The 24,925-nt window shown below is 57.4% G+C and overlaps 1 protein-coding gene across 1 annotated transcript in view; it reads right to left on the reverse strand.

Moving 5' to 3' along the window:
• ADCY1 (adenylate cyclase 1) overlaps positions 1-24,925 on the reverse strand; it is a 122,607-nt gene that overhangs the window by 38,325 nt on the left and 59,357 nt on the right. Inside the window, exons 5-8 of the mRNA XM_068549936.1 lie at positions 21,854-21,981; positions 14,226-14,384; positions 9,020-9,161; positions 6,533-6,688 (exon numbers count right to left, since the gene is read on the reverse strand). Of these exons, the coding sequence (XP_068406037.1) occupies positions 6,533-6,688; positions 9,020-9,161; positions 14,226-14,384; positions 21,854-21,981 (585 nt within the window). The remainder of the gene's footprint in view (positions 1-6,532; positions 6,689-9,019; positions 9,162-14,225; positions 14,385-21,853; positions 21,982-24,925) is intronic.

The raw sequence follows: 24,925 nt of genomic DNA on the forward strand, positions 1-24,925 counted from the left end.
ATGCAGATGCAATGACTGGAGCCCCAGCCTTTATCTTGGGCCATGAGGTGGCAGAGCAGGCAAGCCAGAATAATGAAAGAGAAAGGGTCTGGTCAAGATGCTTGTGAAGCCACCATATTAGCCTTGAATTGCCTGCTCTCTGGATTTACTTTATCCATGAGAAAACTAACCTCTACTTTGTTCAAGAAAACATGATTGGGGTTTTCTTCATATGCCATGAAACTCACTCCTGATTAGCACTACCCCCGAGAACACACATCTCTGAAGCGGCATTCCTGGATGCTATGACCAGTCTGATCCTCCAATCCCAATCTGCCCTCTACCTGCCATGGGGGGTGGTAGTTACAAGAAGATGGGGTGGTGAACTGGGGGACAGGGAAGATGGGGCATTCCCACAGCATGGAGCTGAAACCCTGGCCTGGGGTAGACTGGGCAGGCATGCACTTCCTGGGGCTGAGCTTGGGCACCCAACTTCCTGAAGCAGATGAGCAGCTGGGATCAGTAAAAGTGTCCCCAACCCTGCAAAGCACAGAGCTGTGTCTCAGGTCTCCTTTCACACCTGACACCCCAGGAAGGCCATGGTCTGAAAAACGGTCTCTGCCCAGCATCAGCCCCTCTGGGGAGCAGGCAGCAGGCGGCTGCTCTGCCCCAGGTCTTACCCAGTCCCCTCACATATCCCGCTCCCCACAGGGCCCAATGAGCGGCCCTGCCATCCACCCTCACCCACTGAAGGGACAGGGACACCCCAGGGGCTTGATGCTAGCACTTCACAGATGACTTTCTAGAAATGATCATCAGCCTAAGAACTGGCGCCTTTTCTCCACCCTTTTCCACAAAGAATTCCTTGTTTGAACCCCTCCCGGAGCACGGGCAGGCGCCAGGTTCACTCCTCCCAAGGGGCGTCTTCATCAGGGGGTATCCACCGCCTCCTTGAAGCAGCTGTGAAGTTCTCTCCTTCCTCTTCTCTGCAAGAGTCCGTATATGAGGGGGCACTATAGCTCTTTCAATGACCAGGGGAACCCACCGTCAGAGCCATACGGGCTGGGAGTTTCCTCCTGGGAAGCACTTTAGTAAGACTTGAGTTCCTAACAGACAAAGGAGTATTCACATTTCCACTTTTGCCTGGGTCTTTTTGCTCTTTTGAGTTTTACCAGGAATTTGTCCATTTCATCTAAACTGTGAAGCGGGCTGTAAGGTTGCCACCTTACCTTCAACCATGAACGTGTTAGGATCTACACGATGCCGCCCCCTTGCTCCCCTGGGGACAATGGTAAATAATGGTGTCTTGGCTGGATTGTCATGGGTGACAGCTCGGGGTTTAATCCACTTCAAGGACATGGGCTGTCGGGGAGCGAGGAGGAGCAGAACCTCTTACTGGAACCCACTGGGGTTTTGCCAGACAAGGGTCAGCATAAGGGCTGAGCCAAAACTGGCCAGGAGGGGAGGGAGCAGCTCAAGGCACAGAGCTCTCGAGTGGGGCCACGAGGGATGGCTCAGTCGCGTGATCTCAGATGAGAAATCCTACGAGGCCCTGGAAACCGTCCTGAGGCATGAAGTCTTTCCTGAGGCCTAAGCAACGAGAACACCATGCCCAGATCCAGCCCAGCAAGAGTCTCTGCTCTGTCCAGCAGCTTTCCGGATGCCAGTGCAGGCTGTTCCCAGGTGGGCAGACCTGGCCTGGGTCTCGACCACGGTAAGTGACCTTCAGCTCAGAAGGTAAGTGGTCAATGGCGACTGTGCTCTGGTCTGGTTTGTCTGGGGCTGATGGACATAGACCCACCTCAGGTCAGCCTGTCACCTCAGGGGTCAGAGTCTCGTCTTGCGACAACTAAAAGCCAGCGACAAGGGGGCTTCCCTGGTGGCGCAGTGGTTAAGAACTCGCCTGCCAACGCAGGGGGCATGGGTTCGATCCCTGGTCCGGGAAGATCCCACATGCCACGGAGCAACTAAGCCCGTGTGCCACAACTACTGAGCCCACGTGCCACAGCTACTGAAGCCTGCGCGCCTAGAGCCCGTGCTCCACAAAAAGAGAAGCCACCGCAATGAGAAGCCCGTGCACCGCAACAAAGACCCAATGCAGCCAAAAATAAATAATAAATTAATTTAAAAAAAAAAAAAGCCAGTGACAAAAGAGTGGCACACACATCACTGTGGTGACAGAGAGGGGAGCCAACCGCTGCCCCTTGCAGTGGTTATACCTGGGGCATCCTGATTCAGTGGGGACAGAAAGCAAGTAAGAAGCTACTAGACGTCAAAGAAACCTTGGAGGAGCCTGTAATACCATTTACCCTGTAAGAGTCAGAGAACAAAAGCCACCAGAAGGATCATCTCAATAGATACTGAACACTATTTGCTAAAATTCAGTATCTACTTCTCATTCTAGAAAGTGCGAACACTCACTCACGGGGCTACTTTCTTGAGATGATTAGGCACCTATTACTAGTTCTTACCAAAAGCATCACAATTAATAAGAAAACTCTATTTGTTTTAACTAATTAAAGCCAGAATGAAAAAAAAGAATGCCATTCATCACTATCATTTAATAAAGGATGTAAAAAAAGAAACAAAAATTATCACTATTTAAAAGTGATACCACTGTATATCAAGAAAACCCAAGGGAAGTAAAAAAGTTATTACAATCAGTTTCAATAAGCATGGACCAAACATAAGCGAGAATTTTATCTTCATCAAATTCAAGCAGAAATGGTGGAAACTATATTTTCAAAATATTTCTAGGCATCCTTAAAACAAAAAGCTGGGAAACGGGGTAGGAAAGGCCCTCTGCAGACCTGAAACAGATCAGGAAGGGAGACGCAGCGTGAAGCAATGAACAATGCTTAAACTGTGCTGAGGTCGTGCTGGGGAAGCTGTCCCAAGAGTGAGTGCGGAAAACATGGAGAGAACAATTTGGCAACAGCGATCACAAATTAAAATACATGCCCCATTTAACGCAGCGATTTCACTACAAAGAAGTTACCCCAGGCTATCCTTGTAAAGTTCACTAAGATGTATAAAAAAAAAATTTTTTATTTAAGGATGTTCTCAGCACCAATGGCCAAGAGAAGAAATCTGGAAGTCATGTTCCCACGCATCAGCAAGGCACCGGGAAACAAGTCTGTCTGCAGGAAACAAGTCTGTCCAGGATCTCCAAGGTCTGTCACTGAGTGAAAAGACAGGGCGTTGGGACAGTTAAATAGGTCAAGTCTTATTGGCATTAACCTTCTAGCACACAGCCAGGCTTTTCTGGGGGGGAAAAAAAAAACACAAAATGATAAACAGTTCGGGGGATTGGACTTTCTGTATCATGGGTACATGTTACTTTCATATTTTAAAATAAATATGCTTAGGTAATTTTAAATCTGAAGAGAAGAACGGAAGCAGCATTTTTTAAAAGGGGAGAGAGAATTGGGAGGCTCCTGGTGTACATTCTAGAAGAAGCAAATCTACTGGCAGTATTAGGGGACTCCATAGAGAGCGTCTCCCCACGCTGGCCGGGGTGGGGGGGAGGCTTGTCTCCCACCTGCTGCTACAGGTAACACTGGTGCTACAATCTCTAACCAGCTACACACCCACTCTCGCAGATACTCAACTCAGAGAAATCCATTTTACAAAATGATCGGAGACGTTAAGTGCACGTTCGTGAGCAAAAAATGCTGTGAATCATTTACTTTGCTTAAAAAAAACCCCCCAAAAAACAATAAAAGCAGAAATGACCTAAATATCAATGGAAGCTGAGTGGAAGGTGAGTAAGTAAACGGTCTCTCCCTAGGCTGGAAATCTACACAATGATTAGAGAATCCTATTTTTGAGGAATAGTCAATAATACAAAGAAACCCTTATGATACATTGGCAAGTGAAAAAAAGTAACAAGCAGCAAACTGATTGTATATCATCCCATCAATTTTATGTAGAAATTTATAAATATACACACATCTAAGAAGCTAGAAGGATGAAAATGTTAATGATAGGTTGGTTGTGGGTGATTGGATTATAGATGAATGCTTTTCATTTTCTTCTTCGTGCATTTTTGTATTTTTCTGTATTTTCCACAATAAATTACTTTTATAATCAGAAAGGAATACTGAAGGAAGAAACAGAACAAGCGTAAGCATGCGGGGGTTGGATTTACTGTAGAGCAGTACCTTGGACGTGAAGTACCCTAAAGCTGTGCTGGAGCCCTGACACCAAACCCCAAAGGCCAGGTCCCCGTCCAGAGGTGCGTGCACGGTATCGCCACCTAGCGGCCGATTCACCCTGGGCGCCCACACCGCTGACCCAGGAGAGGCCAGGAACACGGGAACCCCAGGTGCGCTGTGGTCTGAGGCTGACCACGTACATCTGAGTCACCCCCCAGAACCTGGGACACAATGTCTCACAAACTCGGCACAAAGGCACAGGCGACAGTGGAACCCACTGCCCTGACCCCGCCGGCTTCCCCAGCTCCATCTCCAAGGCCACCTCGAGCAGGCTCAAGGTGCGGATAAAGTAAACGGAAGACAGGAACAGGAATGATGAGGCAGACCTCATCCTAAAGCAGATGCAGGATGTGAGACCCGCCGGGGAGAACGGCTGCAGGGCAGGGGCTGCGCTGCTCGGGGGTCACCGGACGGGGCACTCATGCCATCCTCCCCAAATGTCCCCACTGGTGGCTGGCCCCGCCCGTGCACAGCCTCTCCACCCCATCGTTCCAGGACCACCACCATGGACCCCCCCTCAGGCCACCTGCCCTGTCTTCACCCTCTGATGCCCTCCCACGGTGCCAGCCCTCTACCCGCCCCATCCTCGTTTTCACTAATCGCGGGGGGGCACGTGGCCATGAAAGGGCACAGAGCAGAGCAGCAGAGGCCCGGGCTCCCAGCTCGGCTCCCAGCCTGCGGCACCTGCCCACGGGGGCTGTGCTCTCTGTCTCCCCAGCAGGGGAGCTGCCCGGGCCCACAGAGGCTGCCCGGGGGGTAACGAGGCCGGAATCGGGCGCCCTGCGGATGAGGGGTCAGAGTCTGGAGGAGGCGGCGTGACGGAGAGAGAAGCGGGCTGGGTGCAGGAGGGCGCCTGAGAGCAGAGCGCAGATCTGGGCTGCGGCCTCCTCCGTCGGAGCCAGCCAGGCAGCGGCGGAGGTGTCCCAAGCACCAGAGATGTTGGGTGTGTCGGAGAGGGGGGCCTGGGGACCCTGAGCACACAGGGGAGACCCGTGGGAGACTGTGGGGACAGGGGGCCAAGGATGAAACCCAGGACACCACCACTCATGCTCGCAAGGGAGGCGGGACGGCTGCAAAGCTGGGGAGGTGAGAGGCTCGGGGGACGAGGAATCCAGGAATCCAACCGTGACTCCTGACGCTGGTAGGAAAGGAGGGAGGGAAGGGGCCCTGCACACAGCACATCTGCCTCCCCCCACCCCTGGGATGGGAGGGACGGAGCTACACGGCCCCTGTCCGGGGCGCTGAGCCCAGGCGTGAGAGTCAGCAGGATTTTGCTTCTTCCTGAAAAGCCACTAAAACTGTGGTGAGGGAATTCCTTTTAAAGGCATAAAACCCACACGGAAGAGAAAATGAGACTGCAGAAGCAGCAACGCAATCTCGGGAAACAGGCAATCAGTCACTGATGTGCAGACCCAAGAACACAGGTGACAGCGAAAGTGAGAATATTCAGCAGGCACAGCCATCGGTGCAGGGGCTGGAGGGCCAATGACAAGAGGACGTGGGGAGGATGATCAAAGCTGCTGACGACGTGGTGGAGCACAGGCTTCACCCCAGGCTGCCGTGACACGGCCCTCCTGCCCCAGAGGACCGGGGTCTTTCCTGTGGGGGGAAGGGATCAGGGTCTCTGGCCCCGGGTTACAAGACAGTATGCCTGTGCGGTTGAAGCAGACACTAAGGACCCACCCCCCAGCCACAGTGCTGTCCCCGCTCAGCTCCAGGCTTTCACCCCAGGCCTCGCCCCATCCCAGTGACTAAAGACGAAGGTGACTCTGACCAACCCAAGAAGAAAGACGGAAAATCCTGCACCCAGGTCACCTGCAGGAACACCCACAAAAGGAAACTCCGTCAAGGTTGGAGGCCATGTACCATGAACTAGAGGGACTTAACCCAGGGAGGAGGGGCCTCTGATATGAGAGCCAGAGAGGGAGGGAGGGAGGGGATGGTCAGAGATGCTCTCCACGGAGGTGAAGGGCAAGGCTGGGGTGACACCACGTTGAGGCTCTCGGGGTGCAGACAGAGGAGGTCGGGGGCTCCGGAACCAGCGATACAATATCTGACACGTACAAATATCCTGAGGACAGATTAAAACAACGGCTGGGGGACTGTAGCTTGAATTTACCGATAAATCCATGGAATGCCAAGTTGCAAAAAGAGAACACAACATAATGAAGCGTTTTGCAGGAAAGCAAAAGCAGCCCAGCTCTGAACAGCATTTGCAAGACTGTGAAAGGTGAAGAGCGAGGGCTAATGGAGCAGACCGCAGCAGGACTGCACTGGGAAGACAGACGAACAGGGACTCAGAGCGGGGCGGGCACACGGGCGTCGGGCCCGCCTACCTTGTCGTCGTCCTCACAGGTCATGACATTGGAGAAAGGGATCTCAGCCTTGAACATCTTCCGGCAGTGCATGAGCTGCACCAGCAGGTAGCACACGGTCTTGAACTTCATCCTCTTGGCCGGTTTTATATCTGAGAGAATCAGCCCTGGAAATATCTGTGCGGACGTGCAGCAAAGAGAAACGCTGTGAGCAGACACACACGTCCTACCTCTTGGGCAGGGAGCACGAACTTAACAGGGCAGGGAGATCACAGGCCACTTGCTGAGGACCAGAGGGAACAGAACCGGCAACCCAGTCCCAAAACACGTAGGTCTCGACTACGCCCAATGCCGCTGAAACGAGAGTGATGCCCGAATCCTGGGGCAGATGCAAGGACATCACCCAGCTGGGGCAGCACCACGCTGATGAGTGTCATCCACTGGCCCCCGGGGCCCCTCCTGCAGACCTCCCCTTCTGCAGACCTCCCCTCCTGCAGACCTCCCCTCCTGCAGACCTCCCCTCCTGCAGACCTCCCCTTCTGCAGACCTCCCCTCCTGCAGACCTCCCCTCCTGCAGACCTCCCCTCCTGCAGACCTCCCCTCCTGCAGACCTCCCCTTCTGCAGACCTCCCCTCCTGCAGACCTCCCCTCCTGCAGACCTCCCCTCATGCAGACCTCCCTCCTGCAGACCTCCCCTCCTGCAGACCTCCCCTCCTGCAGACCTCCCCTCCTGCAGACCTCCCCTCCTGCAGACCTCCCCTCATGCAGACCTCCCCTCCTGCAGACCTCCCCTTCTGCAGACCTCCCCTTCTGCCTTTCACCTTTTTCTCTCTCCTCCTCAACCCAAGCTTCTCCAAAGAGGCTGCTCATTGTACAGACCTCGTCATCCTTCTCACCCTCAAACCGCAGCCATGGCTGACGCTGTTGTTTCATTCTGCATGACGGGTGGGGCGGCATCCACTCATGGCACCAAGGCTCCCTCCTCTGACTCACAACCTCCCGCATCCCGGCAGCGGCTCGCAGGCCTTCCTCCTTGGCACCCTGCCCTCCGCTCCTATGTCTCCAGGTTGACCCCAGCTGGTCACCCAAACCTCTCACACCTGCCCTTCTCTCACACACTCACTCCCCTTCTCCAGCAGTCAGCTCACCCTGCCCTGAGCCCCATTTCTCTCCCCTGGCCAGTGCCGCACCCATCCACAGCTCCCACGTCACATGGGTGCCACTGCATCCTGGCCTGGAGAGCACTGGCCCATGGATGCCCCAGGACAGCGAAACCCGAAGCTCTCCCTGACCTGCTTGTATCCTGAAGAAGCTGTGGCCACCTGTGTCCCATGCACCTCACCTGTGTCCCGTGCCCCTCACCTGAGCCCTGCGCCCCTCACCTGAGCCCTGCACCTCTCACCTAAGCCCTGCGCCTCTCACCTGAGCTCTGTACTCCTCACCCGAGCCCTGCACCCCTCACCTGAGTCCTGCACCCCTCACCTGAGCTCTGCACTCCTCACCTGAGTCCTGCGCCCCTCACCTGTGTCCTGCATCCCTCACCTGAGTCCTGCGCCCCTCACCTGAGTCCTGCGCCCCTCACCTGAGCCCTGCGCCCCTCACCTGAACCCTACACTCCTCACCTGTGTCCTGCACCCCTCACCTGAGTCCTGCTCCCCTCACCTGAGTCCTGCACCCCTCACCTGAGCCCTGCACCCCTCACCTGAACCCTACACTCACCTGTGTCCTGCTTCCCTCACTTGAGTCCTGCGTCCCTCACCTGAGTCCTGCGCCCCTCACCTGAGCCCTAGGCCCCTCACCTGAGCCCTGCGCCCCTCACCTGAGCCCTGCGCCCCTCACCTGAGCCCTGCGTCCCTCACCTGAGCCCTATGCCCCTCACCTGAGTCCTGCGCCCCTCACCTGAGCCCTGAGCCCCTCACCTGAGCCCTGAGCCCCTCACCTGAGTCCTGCGCCCCTCACCTGAGCCCTGCGCTCCTCACCTGAGCCCTGCGCCCCTCACCTGAGCCCTGTGCCCCTCACCTGAGCCCTACACCCCTCACCTGAGCGCTGCACCCCTCATCTGAGCCCCGGAAGTGGCTCAGTCACCCTCAATCGTGTCCAGATCACTTTCCCAGGGCAGAGTGACCTTCAGCGCTCACACAGGATGGTCACAAGCCTTCCTGTGTGCACAGCACCCCTCGATCCATAGCACACCGCATCCCTGACCTCCTGCACAGGGTTCTCAAACCTGATTTGCAGGAGAGGCAGTGAAGGCCCAGGGAGGTGTGGGAGGACTCAGGATGACCCAGCCCTTGAGGACCCCAGGGCCCTGACTCCAAGTTCCATCCCCTCCCCTCCCCCACGGCCCTCCCCTCACAGGCAACAGGAGGCCAGGCCCAGGACACAAGGTCAGCGGGGACACCCTCCCATGTGCGCAGAGCCCAAGGCCTGAGAAGCAGTGATCTGAGGAGAACGAAGGAGCCATTAGTCCTTAAGAAGGCTCCGCACAGGACCCCTTCTGGAGCCTACCTTTCGCCGATGGGAGGGCACAATAAAAAAGGTCTCGATGTTGTGAGTTTTCAGAAAACTGTTCCTCTCGTGTCCATGGCCCGGCTCCACCTCGTAGTCACCATTCAGGCACGCCAGGGTGGTCTCTGTGATGTGAACCTTCCTACGGAAAAGGAGGCGGAGATTCGGACGGAGCCTCCCCTGCGGGGCCCCCGCTGGTTCTGGGCAGCACCCGGGCGATGCTCTGCGGGGTCCTGGCAGAGGTGCCCCGCCTCACGGGCGAGCTCTGGAAGGAACACTCAGACTCCCTGGGGCATACGCACAGGAGGACTGACCGGTGGGGTGGGGCAGTGGAGGGACCCCAGGAGAGAGGCGGAAGCGTGCAAAGGAGGGCTGCAGGCCGAGGGGATGAGGGGCCAGAGGGACACAAGAGGAACTGAAGGGGAGGAAGGCAGCAAGTGTCAGAGGACACAGAAAGGACGGCGAGGGAAGGAGAGGGTGGCGAGGTGAGGGGAGAAGCGAGGCCCCTCCCCCCGCTGCGGTCCCCAAACCCCCAGGGCGGGAGGACCCCAGCCCGACATCAGGCCCGCACTGTCCCCACACAAAGTGGGCGGGCGGGAACAGAGCCGTGTGCGCGGCATTCACGCCCACCCCAGTGAGTTTTCTGGTGAGAGAAGGAGAAATCCTCAGTCAGCATAGCCTGAGCAAACACCAGCACCCACGTAACCTAGACACATGGCCTGAGCTTCCGGCCCTTAGCAAGGCCCAAGCACTCGGGCCTAGGGAGTAACACAAACTCCCCAGCATGCAAAACACTCCCTGCAAAGACCTGAGCCCTCACGTCCCCAAACAGTCTCCTGAATTCCTTGGTCGGGGAGGGGCACTGAGGCAGGAGTGAGCATCCCCCCACTGCTGGCCCTGAGGGCACCTGGGACACGGTCACCCCATCAGCCTGGCCCTGGACTGCAGACGGCACCAACGGTCTCTAGAAATGCATGCGTGTTCACTCATTCATTCACTGGTCGCCCTCCCTCCCTCCCTTCCTCCCTTCCTTCCACCACAGAGAGGGACAGCACAGTCCCGTCGCTGAGCTGAGGGGCCAATAGGGAGGCAGAAACATCAGCACCTGCTCTCAGCGCAGAGCACCTCAGGCTCTGGAAAAGAGGAGGCGTCTCGGGCGCACGCTGCCCTAAAAGCACACGGCAGGAATGGACAGCACCCAGGCTCCCAGCCTGGACTGGGGAGAAACTGGAGGCCTGGCTGGTCCTGAGCAGCAAGGTCACTACAGGGGACAGGGCCACCTCACTTGCAAGTGCTGCCCAGCACTCACGGGGCGATGCCTCACCCAACACAGGCAGTGGGAGTGAAGACAGCCAGCCACGCTAGCTCGCCTGCCCTGGAGACGGAGGGTGGGGATGCCCAGTGTCTGCCATCCCTAAGGCCCGCAGCACCAGAGCCCAGTTATTGATGAGGCTGTCTTGCCCAGGACAATAGGGGTGGGGAGATGTGGGACCTGGGGCGGAGGGGGCCCACCATACCCTGGAGCTGGGGGTGGTACGCAGGTGACCCCAATCATGGTTCCTACCTGAGGGCCCCTGGGGTGGGGGGGTGGGTAGGCCATTTGCTCAGGACCCAATTTCACTTGCTTCCAGGCAGCCTGGAACATGCATCCAGCACATCAGTTTGGGGCTGACCAGGAGCCGTGTGTGCTTCAGGGCAGCAGAGAGAGCTGTGTGGTCTCCTGCCACCAAGAAGCTGGAGGCCATCTCCATGCAAGAAGCAGACAGGTGTCCCATCCCTCCCTGGCCTTGGCCTCTCCAAGGCAACCACTCAGGGTGTATGGCCTTGGGAAGGAGTCCATGAACCAAGTCCCAGGGGTCCCAGCATGAGATGCTGGGGTAAAGACACAGCAGTGATTCATTCCTCCCATCTGTCCACCCGTCCATCTGTCTGTCTGACCAGCCACAGTCCCCAAATACCCAATGAATAGAAGATAAGTGCTTGCAGAATGGATGGATGGAAGGAGGCATGGAGGATGGATGGATGGAAGATGGATGGGTGGATGGAAGGAAGTATGGAGGATGGATGGGTGGATGGAAGGAAGTATGGAAGATGGATGGATGGAAGATGGATGGGTGGATGGAAGTATGGAGGATGGATGGATGGAAGATGGATGGGTGGATGGAAGGAAGTATGGAGGATGGGTGGGTGGATGGAAGGAAGTATGGAAGATGGATGGATGGAAGATGGATGGGTGGATGGAAGGAAGTATGGAGGATGGATGGATGGAAGATGGATGGGTGGATGGAAGGAAGTATGGAGGATGGATGGATGGAAGATGGATGGGTGGATGGAAGGAAGTATGGAAGATGGATGGATAGAAGATGGATGGGTGGATGGATGTATGAGTGGATAGGTGGGTGGTGACGAAAGCAAAAGAAGGACCAAGGGGTAAGGGGGAGGGATGGACTGGGAATTTGGGATTAGCAGATGCAAACTATTATATAGAGAATGGATCAACAACAAGGTCTTACTACACAGAACAGGGAACTATATTCAATATCCTGTGATAAACCATAATGGAAAAGAATATGAAAAAGAACGTATTGATATATATATATATGTGTAACTGAATCACTTCGCCGTGCAGTAGAAATTAACACAACATTGTGAATCAACTATGCTTCAATAAAATAAGATTTTTTTAAAGAATGAAGGAATCACATTAAGAATAGTGCGAGAAAGAGCAAACCTAAAGAGAGACAGAGCGAGGAAACCCTGAGAAGCTCCAGGGCGGACACCACCTCCAGGGGCCTGGGAGTCTCGAAAGGTTCCTGGAAAAGCCCCATCACACGCGCGCCCCCCAACCCCCGCTGCAAGGGCAAGGCAGGACCCCAAGGGGTGCACACACCACGTGGGCCAGGCCCCTAGAGGCACTGGGGAGGGTGGCGTCAGCAGCCCCTGGTCCCCACTCACGGAGCAGCTTTCCAGAAACCCCTCCCAGGCCAGCTTCCTTCCGCAACTCCCCCTTCCCTGCGGGGAGAGTCGCGATGCTCTGTCTCCCTGGGAGCCAGGCAGTCTCACTTCGGCCCTCGTGTGCCCTGAACCCTCTGCTGAGGCCACCGCTGGCTGCACGCACCTGATCTGGTGTCCAGTCCTCATTTTGCAGCACTGAACACAGCTGACGGCTCTCCCTCCTCCCCGGCCCTCCTCCTGGCTGCCCGCACTCCCTCTCACCACGCCGCCCTCCCCTGCTCCTCTTCCTGTCTCCCGCTCCCCTTCTCTCAGGAACTCTCAGGCTCGGGCCTTCATCATCTTCCCTCCTCCTTGCACATCCTCCTGGCGCTCCGTGCTCAGTGCCAGGGTCTCAGTGTCCCCAAGGGCCTGTGAGCTCCCCAGACCCCTGCCCAGCTCTAAACTGACCTCAGTGCCCAGGAGACCCAGGCTGACAGGTGATAAAGGCACCTCCCCCCGGCCCCGTGTCGTGCTCCCCTCTCTGCATCCCCCAGAGTGCTCCCTGTGGCCCCCCAAGAACGTGAACCCCACCGGGGCCGAGGGCTCTGTCTTTGCCGCCGACGCCACCCTCCCCCCTCCTGGAAAAGCCAGGTGCTCTGTAAACACTATGCTCCTGAGGGGGGTGTCTCCGAAAGGGGGAGAGGAGGGGAGGAGGAAAGAAAGAAGCAAAGCAGAGAGCAGGGCAGGCAGGATGCGGCCCCCCCGTGGGACTGGTAGGGAGGGTGAAAGGAGGGAGGCTACAGGTCAGCCGGAACTTGAAAGAGGCCCCGGCCAGGTGAAGGGGCCTGAGGAGCGGGGTCCCTGGCGGTGGGAAGTCCGTGTGCTTGTCCGCACGGCAGGCGGAACGCTTAAAGACCTCAGTGGGCAGGGGAGGAGGGAGGTGGGCGGCTCCTGGCACCACCTGGCCGGCCAAGGGGCTGGACTTTGTGCAGGACAGTGGGGCTGCAGGCGGGCTGCTGCTGGGATTCACTCTGGCGCCCAGAGGGCGAGGCGCAGGCACAGTGAGAAGGTGTCCCCCCCCCCGCCCCCCCGCCGAGACCCTGCTCTGAAGGGAGGAGAACAGGAGGAGGAGTGGAGGGGTGCTGGAAGGACGGGGCCCTGAAGGAAGGAGGGGTCGGTGGCCGCGAGGGTCCCCCCAGGGGGACGTTCAGAGGCAGCCCGGGTCACAGATGACAATGCCGCGATTTTTGAGCTCGCTTAGAAATGCCGTGGCCACTCCCATGGCAGGCTCAGCGTGGATTCAGGCTCGTTGGATTCTAATCTCCAGGCTTGCCACTTCCTCGAGCCCCGTAAGCCCTCCTTTCCTGCGATTTCAAAGCCGCTCTCCAGAGCGAGTGGCCTTGGATGCCAGTGGTCCCTCGGCAGAGCTCAGGGCCTTGGCACAAGGAAAGGTGTCACCTGTTTCCGCCACCTCCCCCAAAAACTCAGGCCAGGAGAGAGGGGGGAAGATGAGGCCCAGAGGACGCCAGGTCTCTAGGGTGAGAACAGGACAGCTGGGGACAGGCAGCCAGGGTCAGAGGGGCCCTGAGGTCCCTCAGAGCGGAGGGCACAGAGCTTGGCCCTGAGGTTCATAAGACAGAAGCAGACGCGCGTGTGCAGGAGTCTAGCGCTCAGCTCTAGCCCCGGGGAACCGCAGCTGGGCCCCGCAGCAGCCGCGAGCACGGCCCGCCACCCCTCTAAGAGGCGGAAATCGGGAGGGTGGGACCATGCGAGTGCCCCTCAGAGCCCCCTTTTCTGCAATCACGTCATCCCCCTGCTGCCCACCGTTCGTGGAGGGAGGGGAGTTCCCGTTCAGTTCTCGGGTTAATGTTTTCACCGTACATGATGCCTTGGCTCTGTGGAATGGTTTGAAGAAAATGAGACCAAAGGAGGCGACTGTAATTAGAAAGCATTAGGAGTGCACGGACCAACAAGAAATGCATCCTCCTCACTCTAGAGGAAAATCTGTAACTTCCCTAGTGGGGCTCTAAAGGCAGAACACTTTCCACTGCAAGTCTGAGAAAGAAAGCAAAATGGGAAGCAACAGTCAGCACTCAGGACAGCTCCTAGCCAGGCAGACCACCGGGGCGTTCTGTCTCCTCCTCCAGGGTCGGCTTGCCCGCTCTCTATGGGGGCCTTGGGGATGGGGCTGGGACAGCCGGGCGTTCCCAGATCACCAGGCAGAAGGTTGAATTAGAATCCCCCGCCCCTGCCCTCAGGGTCCCCGATTTACCCAGGCAGGCCGGCGGCTTCCATGACGTTCGCCAGGGTCACGTCGTTGGACCACACGTCGTACTGCCACTTGCGCAGGCCCAGGACCCCGCAGAGGACCCTGCCGGTGTGCAGCCCCACACGCATGTTCAGGTCCACCTCGGTGGCCTCGGCCACGGACCTGCAGCAAACACAGGCAGGGCGTGGGGCTGGGGCCTCGTGGTCTGCCCCCTCAGGGCCATGAGCACAGGGGAGCAGGTGCATGGGGGGATCTCCTGACCCAGTCAGCCTGACCCCCGAGCTGTGGCCGCTGGTGGGCAGGGGTCACTCCAAGCTGGCTCCCCCCTGCTCCCTGGCCACTGGCCATCTCACAAGGCATCCCACCTCCCCTCTCCCCCTCCCCACCCAGAGCAGCGGCAGGAGAGAAATGAGCCCAGGACCCCGATCCTGCTCTGGGTGCCACTGACCTGATCAGGGGTGCTCGTGCCTGCTTGCTAGCCAGGGGCCAGCGTGAGAGCCTCGGGGAACATCTGACGGGGTCCCAGGAGCCCTGGGAACGGTCAAGGTTTGACCCCAAGTTCCCTGACTGAGAGGGTGGGCTGCAGACCCAGCCCGTGGGGAGGCCCAAGGCTCCACAAACTTGCCCCAAACAACAGGGGGACCTTGTGGGTTGTACACTCTGCGTCCGTCAACTCAAGGGAGAAAACAAAACACGCGGACGCTGAAATCAGACTGCAGGGCCAGTGCACGCGCGCTCCACCTCCCCAGGCGCTCGTGTCTCTGGGCTCAGCCCCGGCTGAGGAAAGGGCTGGCATGAAGCCCTGAGGGTCCCAGGAGAGACCACCCTCGGAGGCGGGGACAGAATCACCAGAAGCACTCGTGAGAAGAAACAGGAGGTGGCTTTAAAAGTTCCTTGGAGAGAGATTCACGGCAGTCATGTAGGCGGGCTGTGCTCAGAAATCCCCTCGGGGGACACGAGGACGCCCCGTATGGTTTCTCCAGCCCCACGAGGCCCACGGTGAAGTGAGATGCAGGAAGTACACAAAGGGCCTGTGATCGCACAGCCAGAGCGCAGGGGACGCACCGCAGCCGCGGGGAGGCCCTCTGATGCCACTTTTCTGGATTTTCCACTTCTCCCCAAAAGCAAGAGATTATTTAATCTTTAAAAAGTCTGAAGCATGTTGTTGAGGAAGCATTATCGGGTCTGGCTGGTGTGCTCCAAGGGACAGAATTGCAAGGAAGCCGTGAGGGCGGGGAGGGGGTCAGCCACGGCGCCCCCGGCCCTCCCCACCCTGGGCGGGTCCAAAGGTGGCCCCGACCAGCAGGTGTGTTGGATGGGGCTCTCCGGCCGGTGGAGACGTTCCGTAGCAAGAAGGGCAGGAAGATGGAGCTGAGGCTCAGGGACACGGCGGTCCCATGATTAGGACATCGGCTGTGAGAGGGAAGGGAGACTGGGAGACCAAAGGCACACAGGGCCACACTGCCACCACCCTCGGGCAGCCCAACATTGACTACCCACCCTCCGTCCCCTCCCAACAGCAGGTGCCCTGTAGTCCAACCACATCTAGACCTGCCCCCCCCATACAGCAGGTGCCCCGAGCCTGTGAGCAAAATCTCACTCCTGCTCCAAGACTCAGGGCTGATTCATGTGCATCCCACCCTGTTCAAACATAACATAGGCCCAGCACAGATGCTGCCTCCAGGAAGCCCTCCCAGATCCTTCACCACAGCAAACCCACCCCCGTCCCTGCCCAGACCCTTGTCACTCTGCTTCTGCTATGAGAGCTGGGTCAGGCTCCATCAGAGGAGACTACTGCATCCACATGGCCACATGGCCAGGCTGACTCCACTGACCAGAGGCTTGGTGGACATCCTAGGGCCCTCCCGGAGAGTGGGTTGCAAGCTTCCTGGGAGGGGCTGCCCCACGTCATTCCTCACCTGTGCCTTGTCCCAGGCGGCTGGGACTTCCCACCTACCCCACCCCCAACGGCTGCAAGCTGTAACAGGGCTTAGCCGCTGGATAGATGCATTCCGGCCACGGCGCCTGCCACTGGCCCCTTAGGTTTGGTGTCAGCCCAAGGGAGAAGGAAGGTAGTAGCTGACACCTCCTGCCCTGGCTTAGCTTCCACAGCCCACCTGCGTCCACAGTGTCCTGACTAGCCCCATCCCTCCTGGTGGTCACTGCGCGTAGGCCTGCCTCCACGCTCGGTACCTGGAAGTCGTCTGTGCCCGGACGGGCCTGCCGCCTGCTGACTCGAGGCCCATCCACAAGGGGTCCTGGCCACTAGCCTCCCAGGGCCTGGTGTAACACCCGGTCCTGGACCCTCGTGAGTAAACGGTGTGGAATGAGAGTTCAGTTCCCCTCGCCCACACAGCTCCTGACCACCGCCAGCTCGCTGCCCTCCAAAAAAACCCCCTTAATTTAAAAGACTAAAGAAAGACGAGGGGCTTCAAATGATGATGAAATAAAGAGACTGGGAATCTTCATCTGGAACAAAATGAATGTCACCAGGACACAACTTAAGTCCACAACATCGCAAGGAGGGCGACAGAGAAGGAAAGTCCCGAAGCCTTGGCTCACGTGCCTCTGACAGCAAAGGAGCCTGTTCCGTGCAGCAGAAGAGAGGACAGAGCTGGGCCACCCCGCGGGAAGGCTGGGCCGAAACAGCCTAGCATCCCCAGAGACTCTGGAACTATCCCATGATCTCTTCCTAGCAGGTTATTGATGCATGATGCCCTTACTAACAGTCCACGATTTATTCACCATCATAACAGGAGTAGCAGCGTTAAAGAGGCGAACACTTACACCCGGGGTGCACCTCGGGCTGGGTCCCCAGAGCTCCACCTCCCCAGCCTGGCTCAATGCCAACGTCCTGTCCTCAGATCAAAACCTGGAGGCTGTGACCAGGAAGGGACAGGACCTGGGGGGCAGGGTCGAGGACAGAGTGTGAGGAGGAGCACGGGGGGTGGGGGCCGGGGTAACCCCGTTTGTCAGTAATGGCACAGGATGCGTGAGGCTCACTGGACCCAGCCCACCAGCCCTGCCCTGACTTCCACTTGCAGACCGTTCGCCCACTGCCCGGCAGGGCTTCCTGCCAGCCAGACCACAGAAGCCCCTGCCACGGCCCCCCGCCCCGAGCGGCCTCCACTCAAACCTCCCCCCCATCCCAGCCTGTCTTCTAACCAGGAGCAGTTCTGCCTGTAACTGCTCACTTCACCCACCGAGGGCCTGTCCCCCAGAACCATGGCACACGCGGGCCCCAGAGGCGTGCCGAGACGCTGCCTTCCCAGCTGGCCCTCGAGCCCGGCCTCACTGTCCTCCGTATTCAGGGGGCCAGGCCAGACCGTAGAACCAGATACGTCTACACAGGGTCCCGGGCATCCTGGTGGTCAGCTTTGATAACCTCAGAAGTCTGCGTGCCACGAATTTACAATAAAGGTTTTGTGGAAGTCTGACTGTTCGTTCACATATCTTTACTACCTATTTAGTTGTATACACTTTGAATGTGTTCTTTTCAATTTTAACTCTTTTTTCATTCGTTTGCCAATTGCCAGTTAAAGGTACTGAAACAAGAAAACTAAGGTTTAAAAAAAAAATTTTTTTAATTCACAAAAAGAAATGAGTTTGGGAAATGTAAATAAGTAAACCTGCAAAAGATGTTTTTGTGCATTTTAAGCATTTCTACTTCTGCAGTCGTGGAAGGGCAAAGGGCAGGGGGACTTCTGGGACCCACGTCCATCCTTCCTCAAGGAGGCCTTCCTGCCCCCAGTGTGCAGGGCCTTTGCCAGCCTCCACCCAACCTGTGCAGCCCAGGACACTCCACCAATTCGCCCCATCTGTCATCCCTTCCAGCAGGTTCTCAACTGCGGGAACAGCAGATGTGCAGTGAGCTGGACAGTCACTTGTAGATAAATCCTGCCTCAAGAACTGTCTCACTCTAGATAACCAACAAGGACCTACTGTACAGCATGGGGAACCATACTCAATATCTTGTAATAACCTGAAAGGGGAAGAAGTCTGAAAAAGAATAGATATACATATATATGTGTAACTGAATCGCTTTGCTGTACACCTGAAACTAACATAACATTGTAAATCAACTATACTACAATTTAAAAATTGTCGGACTTCCCTGGTGGCACAGTGGTTGAGAATCCGCCTGCCAATGCAGGGGACATAGGTTCGAGCCCTGGTCCAGGAAGATCCCACATACCGCGGAGCAACTAAGCCCGTGCTCCACAACTACTGAGCCTGCGCTCTAGAGCCCGTGCACCACAACTACTGAGCCCGCGAGCCACAACTACTGAAGCCCGTGCACCTAGAGCCCGTGCTCCACAACAAGAGAAGCCACCGCAATGAGTTAAAAAAAAATTGTATGAAAAACAGAAAAAAAAAAAACCCCAAAAACCTGTCTCACTGAAGAGCGTTTGCCAAGAACTGAGAAAACTGAAGGAGGGGGAGGACCAGGCCTCCAGAACAATCAGAAATGACTTTTGTCACTCGGCCATCTCTTCTCATTCGACCTCCAGCCTTGGGCTGCTCCAGCCTGGGCACATCGGGTCTACCCATGACCTGAGCACAGGCAAGCTGGCCTTACCAGCTCAAAGACGGGTCAGGGAAGGAGGAGCGAGCACATGTCATTTACTTCTACTTAACTCAATATAGTGAACCAAAATTACCCAGACCACAAGCAAAGCCACGTCTGGATGAAGTATTTAGCAAAATGGTACCCTGCACGTTTGGAGGTCTGATTCGTGATTTGCTAATGCCTGCGATGGGCAAGGTGCTCCCCGTGGAGCGGACAAACCCCATTCCTGTAAGTGCACAGAATCCTGATACTTTGGAGCCCCAGGGAGGGAAAGCAGCAGCCCAGCTGGCTTACCTCTGAGCTGGCTCCCTTTTCTGGGGGTTAATGAATTGATGACCGCAGTGGCTGGGGACCCAGCATCTTCCGTGCCAGCCCATTTAACCTGGGATCCCATTTAATTCCCACAACAGCTCAGAGATGCAAACACGGTTTCTGCATGTCACAGCAGAGAAAATCAGGGGTGCAAGGAAACCAAAGCATCACCTCAAGGATGGGGAGCCAGGAACCCAGGGGGCCTGTCTGCTTCCTCGGGCAGGAAGCCCCCAGCCCACTCAGGGACAGCCGCATCTGGGGACTGGTGGCCTGAACTCTAGGAAGTGTTCTTGTACCAGACTTGGCTGCAGAGGAGCAGTTTCCTTGGGTCTGACCTAATATTCAAGGCCTGACAGAGGGAAGCTGGCGCTGGGGTGCAGGAAAGGGTAGAGGCACAGATCTCACGTGGGCAGCACACCCACTGGTGGGGGGGGGGCAGGATCAGGCCTGGGTACCCTGGGGAGGGCCTGCAGAACTTAGGGTCAAAGACATAGGTCCAAGCAGCATGACACCACCAGGAGTCCTGGAGAAACCTCCCCAGAACCTTCAAGGTCAAGGACTAGCCCCTGACCACCAGGACGCAGGGCCTGGACGTAGCCATGAGGTTGGTCCCCCTGCCCTGGTCTCTGCCAATCCAACCTCGCTCGGAGCCCCGGATGTCATGAAGCCATCACTCCCATTTTACAGATGGGGAAACTGAGAGCCAGGGTCACAGCTCTGCAGGGGCAAGACCAAGCCAGTCACCACACTTGCTGGGCATGTAAGGCTCTTCCCACTCTATCTCCATTTCTCCCACAAGCAGCTGCCATCTGGCCAAAACCAGGAATATATATGTGACTTTAAATTATTATTAAAAATCACACCAACAATTAACATGTGGTGTTTTTTTTTAAGAGCATATTGCACACCTTAATGAGGTCCACAAGTTTGAGAGGAGGATCTGATTTGGGTGTTGAGGGCAGATGGGGGCCAGATTCCCCAGAGCAGGAGCCCGGGGGGCCTCGGGCACGGCCACTCCACTGGGAGGGGGTAAGAGCTCTGGGACTCCACATTCAAGGCTGCATTCTTCGCTCGGTCTTTTACACGGAGCATGGAAAAGCTTTCCGTCTGTTTTCCCCATAGAAATGAACTTTCTACCAAGCGGAAAGAAGATCATTCCTCACTTCTTGGCCAAGGAGAAGACCCTCGACCCCTCCGGTCTCACACAAGGTCAGAGCCGGTCTGGCTGCACGCCTGCCTGCTCCTGCCCTTGCAGAGATTTCTCCCTCGGTTTTTACAGATTCCTTATTCAGCTCCTCTCTATCCGGCGGCAGCAAGCGCTTGACCCACACAAGTCGGTCCTGCACTCACAAGGGTCGGAATGGATTGCCCTGTCTTCTGAAGTGAGCGACGCTGGTGGATGTGCTTCCCGCAAAGCGTCCGCCCGAAGAGGGAGCTGACAACAGTGGCCCGACACCCCTACGGTGGGACTCGCGCACCCCCAAACCTGAGCATCTGTATCACCACGCACGGCGTCCGCACGGGATGCTTCAGGAATCTCATAACCTTGCCAACCATCCCTCCTGCCTTTGGCTTTCCTCTGTCCGCTCAGAGGTCCCCAGGCCTGCAGCAGACCTCCCTGTGGCCCCGGCAAGGGACATCTCGGCACCGCAGCCTCTTCTGCTTCCTGGTCACCCACGGCGCTGTGCCCGCGACCCAGGGCCACCTCTGGCCTCCCCAAAGAGCAGGCCGGTCAACAACCAGCCTCTTCTCCAGTTCAGCTTCTTTCCTCCAGAGCAGGGGCTGCATACTGAAATCACCTGCCGGAGGGGGGGTGGCTTTTCCACCCTCAATCCTAGACCACAGCCCAGACCAGCTGCCACTGGCTCTCCGGGCAGAGCAGGCCTCAGGGATTCGACTGGCCCAGGCAATGCTGACACACAGCTCCTGGCTCCTGAGAAGCGGGGTACCAGGCCGAGCACGCTGGCGAGGTGCTGAGCACCGTGCTTCTGCGCACAGTGTGCAGGCGTGTGGAACCCGCAGTCGGCCTCGCAAGGACTGGGCAGTTGAGCCCGCCATGCATCCCATCTCGTTCCATTCTTGTGCTATTACTTCTCTGCTCCCAAGTGTGGAACCACACCAGGCCCTGGTAACCCCATCTCACTGAGCCGAAGCCATCTCTCCAGGCTGTCGAGAAGCTGGAACGTGGCTCTAAGCTCCGTCCACCAGCTCAACCTCCCAGCTCCACACCCTCCTTAACTAGACGGAAGGCTCCCTACCTCCTCATCCCCTGACGAGGACCATGAGGAGATGAGGGTGGCTAAGAACGGAGCAGGCCAGGCCCCCAGTGTTCCAGAAATACTCACCTGCTCCATCCAGCCCTCTCTCCACAGACAGCACCTGACACCTGGTCACCTGCCCGCGTGGACAAGCACATGTGATTCCTTGTCAACCGGAACGTGGCCGGATTTGAGCCAACCCTTTCCCGCAATCGGCTCCTTGAACATCTTATCCGGCTAAGCTCAAAGGGTCATTTCTTTTGGCCTGACTAATGCATAGCTGGCAATACCCCGGATCACCGTGGACAAAGAAATGCAGTCCCCACAAAATGCAAAGAAGGTGATCACAGAGGCAGAGCTGCACAGAGCAGGCGGGACTTCCCCACCCAGCACCTCGCCGCGTGGCTCTGGGTCTCTGCAGCCCCGGCACAGGTGATCCACCTCGGACACGCTGGCCAGGACTAGGCAGGCCTGCACGGCAGGGCACTCACGTGATGGTGTCGATCATGTCCAGGCCCATCTCCACGCAGCAGTGGGCGTGGTCAGTCTTGGGCTGAGTGAGGCCAGACACGCAGTAGTAGCAGTCTCCCAGGATCTTGATGCGGCGGCAGTGGTTCTCCTTCGGGCGAGAGGGCAAAGGGCATGTTAGTGACGCACCTGGGGCCGCCCGAGCACCTGCGCCTCTGCCACCACCAGGTGCGCTGACCGCTCAGCTCAAGGCCCGACCTAGACCAGGGCCCAGGCGGCTCTCCCACGGGCAGGGTACCTCGGGAGGGCAGGTGGCCCCTATATGGCTGTGATTAGGGTCGCCTTGGGGCACCCCACGCCGTCCCCGCTAGCCACACTCAGCCTCTTCCCACGCAGGGGTCCGCCTCCCCTGCCCCCTTCAGATCACCGGGCCAACCCCACAGGCCCTTCAAGGAGGGGAGGTCACCCCATGCCTGGGAGCCAGGTCCTCTCCCCAAGGAGGGGCCCCCTCTCCCGAGAGGGGCTAGTACAGTCCCCGTCCTTGGATCACCATGTGATTGGCCCTTCTGGAACATGCTAGACTCCTTCGCCAGCCCGGGAAGGGCAGGCCGCACGCATCTGAGTGCCCGTGGCTTAACCCAGAGTCAAGGTCCACAGGCCATGTGAGCAGCTCTCCCCAGAGAACCAGCAGCCGGGGCCTGAGCCCAGACCTCACCACCCACAGGGAACACCTCGGGGAGTCATCCGACACTGCAGAAGGTCTACTCTCGCACCTACACAAAGGTGAGAACGCCAGCACCCACCTCGCCCTCGTGTTGAGGACAGAGAGACATGTCAGACGCTTACTACCACCACTCCTGCACCAGTCCATTGGGGTCAGCTATGATTATGACGGTGACTGTCAGTTTTATTTCAAGGACAGCATTAAAACGGCAGTTTTAGAACATTTTGTTTTCAACATCCCTTCAAAACCCCCCCTAAATAACTGAGGACCTCACAAAAAGTTTTCATGTAAGTAGGTTATAGCTATGGCTATTACCACATAAGAAGCTACAACTGAGAGATTTTTTTAAATGTGTTAATGCATTTACAGTAACAATAGCAAATCCATTACATATTAACATAAGTAACACACTGTTTGAAAAATTATGACATTTCCCCAAACAAAAACAAATGAGAAGCAAGGCATCATTCTCACTTTTGCAAGTCTCCAGTATCTGTCTTGACAAGGAGACAGCTGGATGCTTTGTTCTACCATTCATGACATCGTGTCTCCTGAGCTTGTGCACGTCTGTGAAGGAGAGCGGCCTCACGCAGCCTGCCCGTGGATGAGACGGACCTCCCAGCCCCCGGGATGGACAGCCCCCCGGATGGTCCTGTAAAGCTCAGTGCTCTGCCGACCCTACTCTGAGAACACATTCTACGGCTTGTATTTAATTCTGCTCTTTGGTTTCTTACAAATGAGCCACCTCCTGCAGGTTTTCTCAAATGCTGTGAATTCACACAGTGCCCTGGGATGAGAATTCTCAGCCCTCACCACCCACGGGCTCACACACAGCCTGCGTTTCTTCTGTAGGACACCGTCCGCCAGGGCAGAGGGTCAGGGAGAAACAAGGGCCAGCGACCCTGCTGCTCTCCTGAGAGATGGCCCAGGCCACTGAACGGCTGGGTGCCCAGCTCCTCCCAGCCCTGGGCCTCCCTCAATGTAGGGGCAGTCGGTCAAAGGGGAGGAGAAGAGCAGTCACTTCCACCTGTCGGGTGGTCCTTGGGAAAACCCAGTGACTGTGTCTTCCCCATCCTAAGCCCCACAAGCTCCCCCTGTGGACGGGGAGCTGGCCTCAGGGAGGTCCAGGGTCCGGCCACTCATCCTTCAAGAGACCAGGGGCGGCCACTTAACCATTAGGACACCAGCCTCCTGGTCTGCAGAAGGGGTTTGTTTCCCGGCGTCCCACGGGCAGGCCGTGCCGGGGCTGACTTGTCCCGTGACAGAGTCTGGGAGCCCAGGGCCTGGTGCAGACGTCCACACCGCAGAGCCCCTGGGAGGCAGCCGGCCAGGCTTCTCCAGGCTAGCAGGCAGCCCGGGCTCTCTTCTGGCACCTCTAGAGTGTCCGTCCTCACCTGTCCCCACCGTCACTGCCAGGACACACCGTGCAGGCCAGCGAGGGGCAGCTCCCCCCATACATCCGCTCCCCATCTTCACACTCGGGCTGCCTTCACTAGACCCGAGCGCCCAGGATGAGATGAGGGTCCACTGCCAGGGGCGCGACCCTCCCCAGGTGCAGAGAGCCTCGGTGGAAAGCTCACGATCCCCGACTCGTCCAGCCCCCCCCGCCCCAGCTGTCCATCTGGTGACCCAGACCCCTCGCTCTGCGGAGCCCGCACAAGTGACAGCACCTACCCCACGTAGGCAGCATTCTTGCAGAAGATTTCACCAAGCCCTGATTCTGGGGACCTCGAGGATGACAGGTGTCCCCACCCATCAGCATCTCCAGGGGACGTTGAGGGTGGGTGACTGCGGACATCCCTGCATCCCCCAGCTTGGCTCCGCAGAGCTCCCAGCCACCTCCAGGCCCCATAACCCCAGGCTTCTGTTCATCTCTGCGTGTCCCCGACACGCCTGACCCTGCGACTGGAAGGTGCTCGGTACAAGGCCACTGAGCGGGCAGGTGTGCGCGCGCGCGTGTGTGTGTGTGTGTGTGTGTGTGTGTGTGAATGGGCCATAAGTCCTACGGGCAGGTCGTACGTGGCAGTTGTGCCATCAGATTTCAAGGGAAATCAGAGGCCGTGGGTGGGGCTGCCCCCCAAACAGCTACCCTATGAGCCCGACTGTCATATTTGACACAGAGACTCAGAGTGGCCACCACAGAAAAGGGAGTCTCCGTGGGGCTGGGTGGGATCTCCGATGGCCGACCCCTCAGGACAGGAGGTGCCGAAGAACAAGGTGTCAACTGTGACGAAGGCAAGTGGCGCCCCTGGCGATCCTCAGGAGGGACCCCTACTGCCCGGCACGGCTGCTCTGCAGGTCAGGACGGGGGCATCTAGCAAGTGACTTCCAGCCGCGGGCTCACAGGTAGATGAGGTCCACCGCGTTCTGG

The sequence above is a fragment of the Eschrichtius robustus genome, chromosome 8, assembly GCF_028021215.1.
Source record: "Eschrichtius robustus isolate mEscRob2 chromosome 8, mEscRob2.pri, whole genome shotgun sequence".
Taxonomy (NCBI): Eukaryota; Metazoa; Chordata; class Mammalia; order Artiodactyla; family Eschrichtiidae; genus Eschrichtius; species Eschrichtius robustus.